General features: G+C 54.6%; 1 protein-coding gene across 6 annotated transcripts in view; it reads right to left on the bottom strand.

The window, feature by feature from the left end:
* Positions 1–9277: 9277 nt before the first annotated feature.
* LOC142045654 (ankyrin repeat and fibronectin type-III domain-containing protein 1-like) overlaps positions 9278–14978 on the bottom strand; it is a 256556-nt gene continuing 250855 nt past the window's right edge. For all 6 annotated transcript variants that reach the window (XM_075059380.1, XM_075059379.1, XM_075059382.1 and 3 more), the window contains 5 exons: positions 14627–14795; positions 14188–14354; positions 13424–13634; positions 12450–13108; positions 9278–10490 (listed from right to left, as the gene is read on the bottom strand). In XM_075059380.1, coding sequence (XP_074915481.1) covers positions 10203–10490; positions 12450–13108; positions 13424–13634; positions 14188–14354; positions 14627–14795 — 1494 coding nt within the window. In that variant the 3' untranslated portion in view covers positions 9278–10202. The remainder of the gene's footprint in view (positions 10491–12449; positions 13109–13423; positions 13635–14187; positions 14355–14626; positions 14796–14978) is intronic.

Consider the following 14978-nt stretch of genomic DNA (forward strand, 5'->3'; position numbering starts at 1 on the left):
AGCCAGGGTAGCCACCATATTCATGTTACTCCAGGCCAGGACCAAAGCTGGAACCTCTTCAACAACCCAGGAGCCATCAACTCCCTCCTCTGTATACATCTGAAGTCTGGAAAATATCTTAAATATGGGAGAGGAAAGGGAGGGATTTGATCCTCAGCTGGTGTAAATCAACGGAGCTCCATTGACGTTGTTGGACGGTTACTGAGACTTATGTCCTCTGACCCCAAAAATTTCCAGGGAGGGAGGTAATGACTGCACAGCATTCCAGTGTTGCAAGAGATCTTCCTCCAGCCTGGCTGTGGGGAGGCTCTAGCTCCAGGGGCTGGGAAGTGCAGGGATAAGTGTCTGGGTGAAGGAAAGGGAGAAAATGCCCCACGATTGCTGGCTCTGGGTCCCAGTTAGAAGGCAAGCTGGAAACCAGAGAGTCTGGGCTGCAGGGACCATACCCCATGGGGAGATCTCATCCTCCTGCACCTTTCTGAGCGTGGAGGATGGACGAGCACCATGACGTCCTGCTCTCAGTCCACCTCTGGGCAGCGGTGGAGTCTAATGCATCTGCCGGGCAGGACTGAGTCCAAGTCCACCGGTGCCCACCCTGCGCACTGTGCACCACGGGAGCAATCAGCAGCTCACCCCACATCATCCACCCTGCCTGCCTTGGGAGAATTTTGGGCTGTTGGCAATCGCCAAGAGCCGTGAGCAATGCAACCCTCCGCTCAAACACTGCCGATCCTCCGACAGATGAGGGGCGTCCAGACGTCCCCAAGCAAAAGGCAGCGTTCGGTGGTGCGGGCTAGGTGCCAGTGCTGTGTGCTCCTTCCTGTGAGCAGTGCAGAAAAGACCCTGGAATCAACATGTTTACTGACAGACTCCTGCTCTGTTGGCCTGGTTTTCTAAGGAAATGAAGCTTGTGCAATCACATTGTCTGGGGGTGTCTGTTCCTAATAACTTCTCAGTCCACCAGCCAATTCCAATCCAATCTGACGGAGGGGGAGAGGTCTCAAAATATTGCGTCCTCCCAAGTCTCCTGGCAGTACACTGGGTGGCTAGCTGGGGTGCAGGTAACTCAGACCAGGCGAGGAATGGAAGCATCTTCTACACAAAGTCACGGAGAAGAGCAACAAGGTCACAGTTGGTTGCCAGTAGGTAACCCACGGTCCCATTGGGAAGAGGACTTCGCCAGCAGTGGCCAGAGCTGGATGTGCACCATCAGCTAGGAGAAACATGCGTGTCCGGAAGGACGCGAGCTCCAGCTACGCAGGGCCTGGCGCTGCCTGCAGTTAGCGCACGTCTGGGCAGAGGAGGACAGAGTCTGCAGCAAGCCATGGCTGCCAGAACCTGTGGAGCTCAGCGCTGAAAAGCCTCCAGCTCCCTGAAGTGCCGGGGTTGAGGGATCCTCGGCTGGAAGGCGTGGGCTCCCAGTGGGCAGAAGTCTCCCTTCCGTTGGGGACAGGCGTTTCCAGGAGTGGAGCCGCGCCGTGGGCGCCTCGCCAAGCAGAGCGGGACCCATGGCCGCCCCGCGTCGCGTCTCGTCTTGCTTCAGTCTGGACAGGATCTGGACAGCAGCGCCTTGTTTCTCCTCTCGTTGATGCTGGTTTAATTTGCTGAAGGCGTTCGACGGTGCACATGGTCTCTCTAGCTCAGCCCTGCCAGTAATATGAGCTTAACAGAGCTGGAGAGGGCTTTTTTTTTTTTTAAGCGCCTATACAAACATGATTTGTTTTGTAATAACTCTTCTTCTGTTCTGTTTTGAAGGGGATGATGGCTCTGGGATCTGAGGGGCTCAGAGACAGCTCAGAGCAGCTCAAATTCCTCCCCACGTGCTATCAATTAACGTCTTCATTAAACACCCAGATTAAAGCCGCTTCCAGCCAGAGCATGACAGCGCAACAGAGCTCAGCTTCGTGAAGTCACCCGCAATTGGTGACAAATCAAAAAAGGCTTGGTTTGTTCTGTACCAGCCACACATGGAAATGGGAGATAACTGCCAATGGAGGGAGCGAGCGTCCTTCCTCAGCATCCTGTCACAACCTGGACCAGAAAACAAGACCCAAGCCGTGGCGAGGGATGAAGGACCTGCTGCATGTGCACTTGCTGGGAGAGGCACTCCCTGCCGCGGCGGATCACCACCCCTTGCCTGGCAGCCTGCTCCCAGGCCAAATCTCCAGTCCCACCGGTGCCAAGGGCAACTCTCCAGTTGACTTCATTGAGACTTGACTTTGAGTTAACCTAGCAAAGCAGGAGGGCTGGGAAAGTCATCTGGAAGGAAACACCACCACAAAATTCTCCAGACGGGTGTTTCCTAGGGACTCTCCAATGTATCTTCTACCTCTATTTTACTTCACCATGGGCATCCAGGAACCCCAACCCCGGCAGCGTACAAGCTGCCCTCTGCACCACCGTGCACACCTTGTGCAATCAGGCCTGACCAGCAAGGGGCCACAGCCTTCTGCTAGCACGGCTCCATCTCTGCTTGCCACAGCAGCACATGGCACCAACTGGCCCTGGGCCGGCCAACCCCACAGCCTAGACTTTGTACAAATATTTGTGGTTCTGCCTGGTGCAAAAAGGTACATTTCCACTTATAGTTAAGACAACAAAACCTGGGATTTAAATCCCTGCGGCAGCTTGGGTGCACCATTAATCCATGCTCAGTGCTCAGCCTAGAGCGGAGTGACTGCAGACTGTATCACAGGGTCTTCCCCTTTCAGAGCCCTTCATTAGACACCAAGAAAGCCAAACCCCTTAGTGAGACCTCACAGCACTGGGTCCCACTGTGCAGGCAGGCTGTCTGCCTCTCTCTTCCCACCCTCCTTACCAGTCCAAGTGTGCTGGGTACCACCACCTCACCGTGATTTCTCACGGTGCTTGCGGCTGGCAGCGTGGCAGGAGCAGGCAGCCCCTCTGAGAGGATGCCAACTGGGCACAGCTAGGGCTTGCCCGCCAGCCTGGTGGTGGTGTTATCCACACTCACGTTTGGTTTACCTCTGCTGACTGCAGGGTGCAACAGTGGGACCCTGGCATATTCCCCCTCCCTTGCATCTGTGCCCAAACACGTGGTATTTGTGGCTGCTCTACCAAATGCCACCCAAGGGATGTTTTCTTTAAAGATGTATGGATCTAGAATTAGTTGGTCATTTCCCACCTCCTTTAAGATAAATTTAGTAGACTTTAGCACCTGGTTTCAGCTTACTGGTGTCATTCCAGCGTAAACTGTGGGCAGAGTGAAAATCCAGCATGCACAGAAGTGGTGCCCTCATCTAAGCCGTGCTGTTGCCTGAAAACCTCCACCCCGTGACCTGCTGAGCTTTGTACTGATGAAGGGCACTGCGACGGACGGGGCTGGCTTTGTTCTTTATGTAGATCAATTATCTGAGTGTGTTGCTCCTGGAGGAGCAGGAACAGCAGTGCTGGGTGCTGTTCCCTCATCTGGGGAGATGATAACATCTCCCAGCAAGCTCCCCCACCACAACACCCACCCGTGAACCACAGCACGCGCCGCTAATCCTTTTTTTGCCCTTCTCCGCCTCCCTCTCCAGGCAGCATGGTCAGGAGCTTGGTGGGATGGATTTCCAGGACCTCAGTGGAAGCACCTAGTGCATTTTCAGTTGAGGCACTGTTGGAAACTAGGTGTCTTAAGGGAAAATGCTGGGAAGCAGGTCAACTGATACCATCATTGTGATGGCCCCTCTACAACCGCAAGCAGGAGCGGTGACATTTGTTTGCGCAGAGTGCTCTGTTGTGGTTTGGCTGTGGCCGGCACCACATGGGGCTTTGGGGGAAGAGAGGAATGTGGTTGGCTCAGGAGCAGCGCTTGCAGCTATTTCTGCCACAACAAACCGCACCTTGATGGCGGAGCTGCCGCGATCTCCTGCAGGCTGGGCAGCCAGCTCCAGCCTGGGATTTCCCGCAGCCTGAGTCAGGTGAAAAACGGGTACCAGCCAGCTACTCCCCAGCAAGGAGCTGCAGGACGTGCACAACGCTGCTCTGCTCTTAGCCAGCATCTACAGCTCCTGCTGCCCACCAACCCATTTCAAGTAGTGGCACGGCAAGTCTAGGAATGTGGTCCAGCAGCTCAAAAACGGTCAAAGAAAGAAGAGCAAAATCATATTTTGACGGCTATCTTAATTTACAGATCAAATTAAACTACTTCAGGACAAACACATTTGCATCTCCGAAGGTTCTCTGAAGCCTAAGTCAGCAAAGTGCATGCTCAGATTTAAGCATGTGGTTTACGATCCATTGAATTAAGCTGGGGCTTCAGGGATTAACCATATAAAAACGTTGTTTTAACACATCATCTGTTGGGTTTTTCTTTTTTCTTCCCACCAAAAAGGCAGTTTTCACCATAATATAAATGTTCATAAAGGATTGTTTCAACAAATATTACCCTCCATAATTCTTGAGTTAGAACAAACTTGTAGATAGTCACTGGCCTGTTTCCTTGTTTTGATTTTTCTAGTGAAAATGAATTCGGTTAAAAAAAAAAAAATCAGGTTTGGGGTTTTTTTTAAAGTGGAAAATAAAATAAAGCACTATCGCTTCCTCATGAATTTTTACCTTTTTACTTTCAGTTCCTCTTCTCATATTGTTTTATTTTTCAGGTCACTTTGTGAAACAGAACCCTTTCCTGTGTCCCAGGAATTTTCACAGCATTGAAAGAGCTGTTTTCTTCCTGGTCTATAGGTGGGTTTGAAGAACCTCAAGCCAAAAAAAATCCTAGATACACCAAAGCCAGCCAGACCTTTCCAATGGTGCTAACATTACCAGGTCTCTCATCTCCTCCAATCCAAGTGTCTTTGTGGTTGGGAAATTGCAGTCACAGTCTAAAATCTGCATTGTCCAGCCCGGTTCCACATGGGAAGTGGCTTTGCCCGCAGCGTACAGAGTAGACCAGTGTGTGGTTTCTTGGAGAAACCTGGGCTGACAGAGTAAAGGCTACTTGACAGCAAGCTTCAGGCCAACAATATTTTGCTCAGCGACTGCCCAGCGGAGCTGCATCCTCAGTGGGCATCTGTGCTGGGGATGGAAAGTGTGGGCACTCTGGAACCCCTTGATTCACTCAGCATAAATCTGATTACACCACATTTCAATTATACGGCAATTCTATTTATAAGCTATGTGGGTAAACAGTCCATGTAACTGCACAGTAATTGTACAGAGTTCCTACAGATGATAGAGCAATAATTAACTTAGTAATTGCATGTGCTGGAATAGCCCTGGAACTTCCACCATTTTGGATGGCTGGCATGGCTCTTGCTCACTTTCTCGCCTCCCATTTGAAGGAAGAAAGGCTTCCACTGACTTCAACAGCTCAGGCTCAGACCATGTCTTCTCTGTGGACATTGCAGCTGCTTTATAGAAAGGGTAGCTCTTCAGCTTTCCCCTGTAACCAGGACTAAGGAAAGAAGCAGCATCCCAGGGAAAAAAGAAAGGGGGGGGGGCAAGAAAAAGGCAAAAAAGCAAAAAAAACCAACACCCCCCTCAATGTCTCAGACTCATAGAGCCTTGGGAAACACAAAGGTGGATTCGTGTCTGATATTGGGATGGGAGAAAAGAAATGCAGATGTTTTAGGACTGATGCCAACAAGCTCCTGATTTTGGGGAGGAAATTCAGTGTCACAATTCAGATTTACTTCTATGAATCCATAAAGTGTAAGCAAAATAGCATGCAGGCATGGCTCTTCTGGTGATGTAAATGAATACACTCCCATTAACCTTCATGGAAGTGCGCCAGTTATCTCCTCCTGAGCTGCCGGACGTGGGTCTACCGCTAAGTGGAGGGAGGAGAAGACCTGGTTGCCAGACTGAAGTTGATATTTTGCTTTCACTGTCCCCAACAGCAAAAACTAATACACTGATCTGCATTTAAATGCTGTTAGTGACGGAAGTGATGTTGACAAAGAGACAAAACCCCCTCACAAAGTACAAATTGTTCTGTAGCGTCATCTTTTGGTGCTTCACGGCGCCTGGAAGGGGCCACATGTCCCAGCAGAGGAGACTGGCCCTTGCCTGCCAGAGAAAGTAGGAAATGCATCTCCATGCAATGTCCACTGCTGCCCTCAGACCCTGCATGCTGCCAGCTGGAAAGGAAACCCCAGAGCCATTTGGTTTGCTGTTGGCTTAAGGTCAGCAGGAGACGAGCAGTGTTGGCATAGCAAGCTTTCCTGTTGAGCTTAGGTTTGTAGACAACAGGCCGCTCTCGATTTCTCCCAGACCTTTGTTTCTGCCCCACCTCCCAGACAAGCATTGCTTGTATCTGCCCTAACCCAGGTGAGATTTTTAAGGATGCTCCGTCCCATCCAGGATGCAGGGTTGTCCAGGGTAGGTAGGTGCATGGCACCCCAGTAGGGATGGGGCACGCATGCAGGGCACCTGGGTGCATCGTGTGCCAGTGCGGAGGGGGTGAGCACGAGCTGGAGGTGCTCACCTGGGCTCAGGTGGGTGTATGGCACACGGGTGGGTGCATGCACGGATGGGCACAGTGGTTTTTGGGCCTGGGTATTGGCAGTGCCTGTGGCTGGCAGTACTTGGGACAGGGGCACTGCGGGGACCGTGATGTCTGTGCCTGGTGATACAGGTCTGTGCAGGCACAGTCTCCCAGGGCCTCTCCTGGATTCTAGCTTGCTTTGCTCATTAAAATACAGGAGAAAATGGATTGCTACAAGCAAAATTATGCCTCTTCCAGCTCTGCCTCCACTGCTTCCCCGTGCCAGGAGAGAGCAGGGCTGAGGCCAGGCGCTCTGGGGATCATCCTCCCTCACCTGTGCCGTGGTGCACACACTGGAGCGAGTGCCAGGCTGGTCGCCACTGGGAAAACCCCTTCACCAAACCTCTGCCACCAGTGCAAGGAGACTGTTAATCCTTGTGCTGCTGAGAACGAGTGCCCTGGCTCCTCCTCACCTGACAGCACACCTCGTCATACCATGCCGGCTGCCCAGAGAGTGATACTGAAGCTGGTGGGAGGTTGTCAGCCCTGTACCAGCCTTGCTCGGGCCACTTGCTGCCAGGTGCATGGCCTTGGGTTAGAGAAAGAAGGGAACAGAGAGAAACTGAGGCATGGGGGGGGTGAAGAAGTGATAGAGCAAAGCTTTAGCCACCTCACCTAGAGGCTCAAGGCCCTAAGGGGCATTAAGCCCCAATATTAACCGTAACCCCATCCTGCTTAAGAGCATGTGTGACATAGCCTTCAAATAATAAAAACCAACCTTCATGTGAATAGGTCATGGCTCCAGGCTGGTTCAAGCAGCCACGCCAGCTCCCCACAGCCCATAGCACCAAGACTGTAGCCTTAGAGACTGCCGCGTACAGAGCCTGCAGAGTTTCTGCTCCTACTCCTTGGCTATGGGGAAGGGCAGGAGAGCGTCTGAAGGCTTCCAGACCTGTTTGGAAAGAAAACCTTGGGATGTGCCCATGAAGCCACTCAGGGAGAGATGGAGAATGTGAAAAGATGCAACCACCTTGCAAGTACCATTCTGCAAGAAACATTGTGCAGCAAAGCCTGCCCCAGAAACCTCTCTTCTTCACCCAGGCCCTCTTTGCTCTGCTCTTCATGGTAGTTCCACCTTATCATGCATCATTTACCAGCACAGGCCAGAGGTGTCCATAAAGTCTGTCTCACAGGGTTGAAGATGTGCTTGGGGGAGGAGTGAAACTTCCATCAGGACATCATACATCCCCGTGCCCCTGGTGGTGGGGGGGTCCTCTTCCTCTTGCAGGGAGGAGCTCCCACGAAACCATGTACTGCTTTTGTTCCCTGCAGCCAAGTGATACGTCCTGCTACGTGGCCAGAGAAACTTCTGCAGAAAAGCACTGCGTGGCCAGCGAGATCCTCCCATGGGCAGGGGCTCTGTACTGAGAAACGTGGGTAACCAGATCCCAGCAGTGTCTAGCTGCAGAGCTTACCCCATGTCCGCCCTGGCCAAAGAGTCAGCGCTTAGCTTTGGGTCACGGCTCCATCTCTCTTGATGGAACAGGGCTTCTAGGAAGGGAGAACAATTGCTTAAGAAAAGAGGAGGCCTTTTTCCCCTCTGGGGTCAAATGAAAAGGCAGCAAGAGTTGCACGGATCCGTGCTCAGGAGCATCAGGAACACAGATGTAGCTTTCTGTACGTAGCCTTGCTCCAATACTGAATTCACTCTGTGACTTCCAGAAAGCCACTTTATAGTTTTCCACCAGTTGTTCCTTCCCTCTCCTCTGCTCCAGGCTCTGAGCACCAGCAGGTGATGCATGTGAACAGGCTCTTGCTAGGGCAGGGCTGCCCTGCAGCTCCTGCCTCTCTGGGATGTTGGTGCCCATGGATGCCCAATAAGGACAAACTCCACGGGAACCTCTACACTCACCAAAGTGCTTCTTCCTTGACCTGCGAAAGCGGGATTCGTTTTAACCTGAGGCAGGAGATGAGTGGGGAAAGGAGATGGGAGAAGTGCCTTTTAAAATATTCCTTTGCTGCTTGCCTCCACGTCCCATGGCGGTGTCTGCGCTGACGTCAATGCGGTGCCGTTGATTTGCACCAGCTGAGGGGCTGGCACACGATCCTCCCCTTCAGAGTGGCTTTGACGTGGGGCGGCGAAGGGCTCGTGCTGGGATGTATTCCTGCCCGCACCGCACAGCGTGCCGCTGGCTCTCCGCAGCAAGGCGAGGAACGACGAACCTCTGAGGGGCGACGGCAGGCAGCAGGCAGACCCCCTGCAGCTCCCCGCAGAGCCCCAGCCTTCACCCCAGCACCCAGGGACACGGGGGTCTGCTGCCCAGCCCTAACCCCTCCGTGCAGAGAGAAGGGGAGCGAGGTGGCTGCTAAAGGGGCATCAGCAACACCGGCCTCCCCTTGCGAAGGACCGCCAGCCTCGCACCTTGCTTGCTGCCGCTTGCTTGAAAGTGTTTGAGCCAGCTGCAATACAGCTGTGAGCTCTTGCTGCCTTCCACGCTCTTCTCCTGGTGTTCTTCCCTCGGTGGAGGCTGCAGGACCGGATTAATGCGTTTAACTGCAGATGCTCGGGCCCTACAACCACCGGGTTTCCAACACCACGTGGAGGTGACTGCCTTTGCATGCCAAAGCTTATTTTACTGCCTTACAGAGCAATGAAGCCCAGAAAAACATTTTTAACTTGCACTTTGCTCCCACACATGTGATTTGCGTGTTAACATAAACCTCCATAGGGTGGAAAGCATCTCATTAAACACTCCTGGGAAAGATGAGCTCAGCCCTTGAAATCAGGGTGAATTTGGGGGATGAAGGAACACTACACATCAAGACGCAAGAAGGAAAAGAGTGATACGCAGTCAGCAGCAGTCATCTTTACTATGGACCACAGGAGATCAGAAAAATAACCTTGTTAACAAGAGACCTAGTGGCTAACAAAATATCATGCTATAGGACATACAAGAGAGGCCAAGCACAATCACCAGAACAAAACGGCAACCGAGGAGGAAAGGAAACCCCAGGGTGTGCACAGGGTGTTGCAGTAGATGCCCTATAGCAAACCTCTAGTAGTGGTATCAACACAGCTGTGTGCACGGCTGTGTGTGCGTGGGGCTGGCTGCGTGGGTTCCTTTTGCCTTTAAAACAAGTCAAAGGGTCTTCACCTCTTACACAACTCCAGTGTCTCTAGCACAATTATTATTAATTTTTTTTCACGAAAAAATAATAATATCATTTTGTTCCCAGAACTATGTGCAAGAATTGTTTCTTCAGGTACAGCGAAAGGAGGGCAAATAGGAAAACACCCTTCTCAGTGCTGTCCTTGTGACTCGTGCCCTCTCCTCATTGACACCGCAATCCTCCCCAGGAATCCTCTGTGGCTTTGCCATCAGTGAATCCCAAACAAGGCTTTTCAGAAAAAGAACGAAAAAAAAAGGTATTGCTGCTTCTTCTTGTAATATTTTTCCTCTCTCTCCCCCCCTTTCCCCTTAAAAATGTTTACTTTCAAAAATTCCATTCCTGCAGAGATTCCTCCCAAGCTCTGAGGTCTCTGCACTCCACCCTCCTCTTCTGCAGTCAGAAAAACTGAGTCTCGACGTCTCTTTGGTTAAAAAAAAAAACAAAACAAAACACAAACAAATAACACACAGCCCAGTTTGATCCCATTCCACCCCGCGGACGCCTGATGAGAGGGTGTCTGTGGAAGAAGGAAGCATCAGAGACGAGCTGTCTGCTCTCTGGAAGCTGAGGTCCCCACGCCGCCCGGCCGGCTCTCCTCCTCTCATACGGTGGTCGCTGGCCCATACTGGAGCACCAGAGGGGACGTCTCCTTGATCCGGACGTAGAACCGCCCCTCGGGCCGGGTAGTTTGGAGGGAAAGAGGCAAGAAGTCATCGGGAAGCCACCGCTCGCTCTCGTCGGAGGCGAACACCAGTCCGAAGTGCTCCAGCTGCTCCTCGCTGTAGCAGAAGGCGGCCGAGCTGCCCAGCACGCCACGGGAGACGTCGTTCATCTCGAGCACCACCAGCTTCACCACCTCCCCGGCAGACGTCTGGCTGGTGATGTGCAGCTGCAGAAAGAGAAAGGTGGGAGAGATGGATGGTAAGGGGGAGGAACGAGGAGGAACCGGGGGCCGGAGGCAGCACACGGTGTCCTACAGTGGTGATCATTCGGGTGGAGGAACAGCCGCCCCAGTGAGCAAGCGGCAGCAGCCCGGTGTGGAGCCGCGGGCATGCGGTGCCCAGGGATGCCCAGCATGCCGGGGCCCCAATTCATGCACTGCTTTCTGGCCTCCACTGCACTCTCTGATTCCTTACAGCTCACCTCTTGCACGTGTCACCTTTAGCTCGCCTGTTCTGCTCAGGCTGCCCTACCGTCCCATTACTTGCAGCCGGAGAGGGATAGTCCCAGCCCTGCTCCTAGCACCATGGAGGGATCTGCGTAAAGTCCCTCTCGTGAGTAGGATCCAGACCGTCAGACCAGCTGAACCACAACAGCTCTGCCAAACTAGCTGAAGCCTCTTTGGGAAGCGGTGCTAGATTTCGTCCCGTTCACAAGCTCGGAGTTCTCCCACCAACAGCTACCCTCGCTCTCCCTCTCCGCTTTCTTGGGGACTGCCCTCTGAATCCTGAATATGGCTGAGAAAATGAGCTCATCTGGGCTCTGGCTGCTCATGACGGTCGGGAGCCCACTACTTGACTTCAAAGGCCCTAAAGCGGGACATCCATCCTTGCCCGGGCAAGGCGACGGTTTCCTTTGGCACATCCGTAAGGGCTCGCGGAATGCCGCGAGCAGTGCCCCGGCAGGGTGGTCTGAGCCCTCGGCCCACATGAACCCTGGCAGCTCCGAACAATCATCGCAGGGCTCAGCTGATTTACGCCAGCCGAGGAGTCTTTCCTTTGAACTCTGCTTTCTTCGAGAAGAACGTCGTAAAACGCTTTCAAGCAGGCGTGTCCAGAGCTTTGCAACTTCAAAAGCCACGTGGGCAGCCCGCCAGGAACCCGAGGGCTGCGCTTCAGTTGCATAGAAATCTATGGTAATTTCTCAAATGGAAAATAAATATTGCGAGTCAGATTCCCCTCTGCTTCTAACGTCCCCACTGGGTGCGGAGAAACTGGCTATCACAACTCCCCAGCCATAAAACCCATCAACCCATCAGCTCTGTCTTTCCTCTGCCATTTTACGGACAGGCTGCACTCAGGCTGCTCCGTCAGTCTCCGCTCTGGGCACCGGCAATGTCGGAAGGGAAATTTCAGTAAGGGAAGGAGCTTCATGGCTGGGAGCAAAGGAGGTGGCAGAGCTGGAGGGGCACCTCCTCCATGGGGGATCCCACCCAGAGCAGGTGAGGGTGATCAGAGCTGAGAGGAACCAGGTCGCACAGTGGCTTCAGCAGACCCCAACGCCCGCAGCAAGGAGGCAGCTTTGCCTGCTCCCCTTCACGGGTGGGAGACGAGTGGCTCCTGCTCTCCCTTCCCCAAAGGCACACAGGGCTGGAGCGGGGGCGAGCACAGACCCTGGGGAGGCCGTGGGAGGACCGGGGACAGGGCAGGAGGGTGACAGCTGGATTTTGGCTGGGGGGCTGATACGTTTTAACACCAGGACATGGCGAGGGAAACCCATCAGGGGGACCTTTGGTCACTGCCTGCCTGTGCTGGGTGGCACTAACCTATTCTCAGCTGCAGAACCACGGACTGAGAGCTGAACCATGGCTCCAACTCCCTTGTTCCCCCCAAAATACCCTACCCGTGGCCCTAGGTCACCCCCTCAGCAGCAGCGGCTATCGGTCCTGCAGAGCCACGCGCCCCATCCTGCGCTGCCGGGAGCCTCATCGCTATTGCAAGGACAAAGGGACAGAGGGCAGGAGTGCTGTGGGTCTCCAGGGGACCTCAGCCCTAGGATGGTGGAGGATGGAGAGGGCAGTGCCAGGCGAGGGACACGCGAGCCCCCGCTGCCTGCCTTCCCCATCCTGCCAGCCCTTTCCATTTGGGCACGGCAGAGCCACACTGCTGTCCTTTGCAGGCTCTGGTACCTTGACACTGGTCTCTTTGGAGAGTCCAGTTTCGTACTGAGGACAGACCCGCAAGGTGACAGAACCCGGCTTCTTCCCTCGGTCGGCCAAGCACCCGGGCTGCTCCTGGAAGTTCTGAGTCCACTCAGCTGAGCGTGTCCGGAAGACGGGCTCAGAGCCCTGCCCGCCCCGGCCGTGCTCGGGGCTGGGCGTTGAGCCAGTCCCCAGCCTGAGCTGGCCGCAGTGGCCCGCGGTCCTGCTCTCTGTCGGGGAGCTGTCAACGGAGCCGGGGCAGGACTTTCTGGCTGCCTGGCAGAGTGGTTTGGGGAAGTCCAGGCTGCTGGTTCGAACGCAGTATGCCTGTCTCTTCTCTGTGATCCGCAGCAGCTCGATCTGTCGGCTGGGCAGGACGAAGTCACTGTCGTAGAGCTCGGGGGGCGGCCGGGGCTCCTCCAGCGGTGGTGGTGGCAGTGGTGGGGTCTTTTGCTCGTGGGTCTGCAGGACGTCCGGGGCACTGTCCCGGAGGGTGCGGGTGACTCTCCTGCTGCAGCACTCGGGCCCCGAGGAGGAGTACACCAGGTCGAGCTCCTTCGGGCTCTGCGCCCTGCTGGAGTCGTAGTCGCTGTCGGTGGCCAGGAACACCTCCGAGGAGCCCTCCTCGTCCGACAGCCCGTGCAAGTCTGCGAGGGGTGTAAGAGAAGCAAAGAGGGGCTCAGCCTTGCTGTCGGCAACCCTGGCTGAGAGTTCGCACCAGATGGAGTCCAAGGAAGCCCCTGAGCTTTTACCCCCTTGCCATACACCCGTGCTGCGCTCACCAAGGCACAGGCAGAGCAGGTCCTGCCCCAGCCAAGCCTGACTACCCTGCTCATACTCCCAGTGCCAGCCCTGCCTGCACCCCCACAGTACAGCCAGCCAGAACAGCCCTCCCTGTCCCCGTGAGCACGGACAGTCCCCTGAGTCCATCTGGCAGGAGGTTTGCAAAGCTCAGTCCTTACCGGAGTTGAGCTTACGGCTGGTCTCTGGCGAGGGCGCTGGGGAGGGAAGGTAGTCAAGGTGGGACGAGGTGGATTGGGTTTTCTCCTTCACTGCACCGCCAGCCTCGCTGAGGAAGCCACTGAGAGACACCCCACAGGAGGGCTGCTTGTACCGGGCGTGTTGCAGTGCATCCATAATCCAGCGCATCTCGCGCCAGATCTCCTCCATTTGCTGCCAAAATAGAAAACAAAGGATCCCTTTCAAAAAGCAAAAAACAGCAACAAAAAAGCCCCACAGCAAAACACAGGCTCTCTCCACACACCTTTCCCAAGAGGCGAAAGCTCTGGGGGAATCCCCGAGTCAGGAAATCCCAAGAAAGTGCTCTCAGGTGGGAAGATGCTGCTTTGACCACCAGCAGCTGCTGGTTCAGCAGGACCTGCCTGCTGCAGGCAGGGGTGCTGGGAAAGGGGGTAGCGTGGGGTGCTCTTTTGCGCGTCCATCCCAAAATGCACTTCCAGGCCCTCTTCTAGCAAGGTGGGGACCTGCAGAGCAGGAGCCGCCGTCTCTCTAATCAGGATTTTTAAGGTGATCATTGCAGTAAGAAGTTGCTAGACAAAGCCCTGCCTGCTGCTGCCCATCTGTCATGTCAGAGACACCCCACAGGGTCACAGCCACCAAGACCAATGAATGCTCCTGCGGCTCATCCAGGGCATGACTGTCCTGGCCACGTCCCGTGGGCATCGTCAAGCCTGGCTCCCTCCCAGTGCCCTCCTGCTTCGTGTACCTGGATGTAGTCCTGAACCTGCTGGTGCCTCTGCTTCGCAGTGGAGAGTTCGGTGTCCGAGAAAGCCTCCCTGAGGCTCTGCTGAGAGAGGAGCGACTCCAGCTCCAAGAGGGCGGACACCTGGCAGTACTGGGTGATGAACTCCCGGTCGTATGTGAAGAAGTGGACTGGGGAAAGGAAAAGAGAGGGGGGAATGAAAAATATCAGGTCGCTTTTTGTCGATGCCCTACAGGCTCCTCCCCGCTCACCCAACACAGGGAGGAGGCAATGCTGTCTGCCCTCTAGCCTACCTGGACAGCCCTCAGCATCCCCCTCCATCCTTCCTCTCCTAGGGAAGGTGAGGGAGCTCCAGCCCACCCCACTGCCCGTTCCAGCTCTTGGGAGGTCTCAGAGGACAAGGGGACCAGCAACGCTGGGTTCTGGCGTTCCCTCTCCTCACCTAGCTCGAAGATCTGCAGCGGCAGCGTGAGGAAGCCTGAGCGAGGGGTGTAGGGGTTGTTCTGGCCTGGAGCAGTGCAGACGTCGTCCGATGGAGGCAGCAGCAGCAGGAAGGAGACCTGACCCCCAAAGTCCAGCACCTCTTGGCTGTACAGACGGAAATCTTTGGCCTGCAAGAAGACACTGCAGGTTAACAGTGGCAAACATCACCTGGTGGGTCCTCCACCAAGTCCTCAACCCCAGAGGAGTCCTCAGGGACCACCTGCAGCCATGGGACTCTGCTGTTTCAGCACACAACCAGAGGCTCCTTGCTTCTGGCATAATCTGCACACCTCCCTTTCTCTCTTATTTCT

This window comes from Buteo buteo, chromosome 29, assembly GCF_964188355.1.
Source record: "Buteo buteo chromosome 29, bButBut1.hap1.1, whole genome shotgun sequence".
In the NCBI taxonomy this organism is placed as follows: Eukaryota; Metazoa; Chordata; class Aves; order Accipitriformes; family Accipitridae; genus Buteo; species Buteo buteo.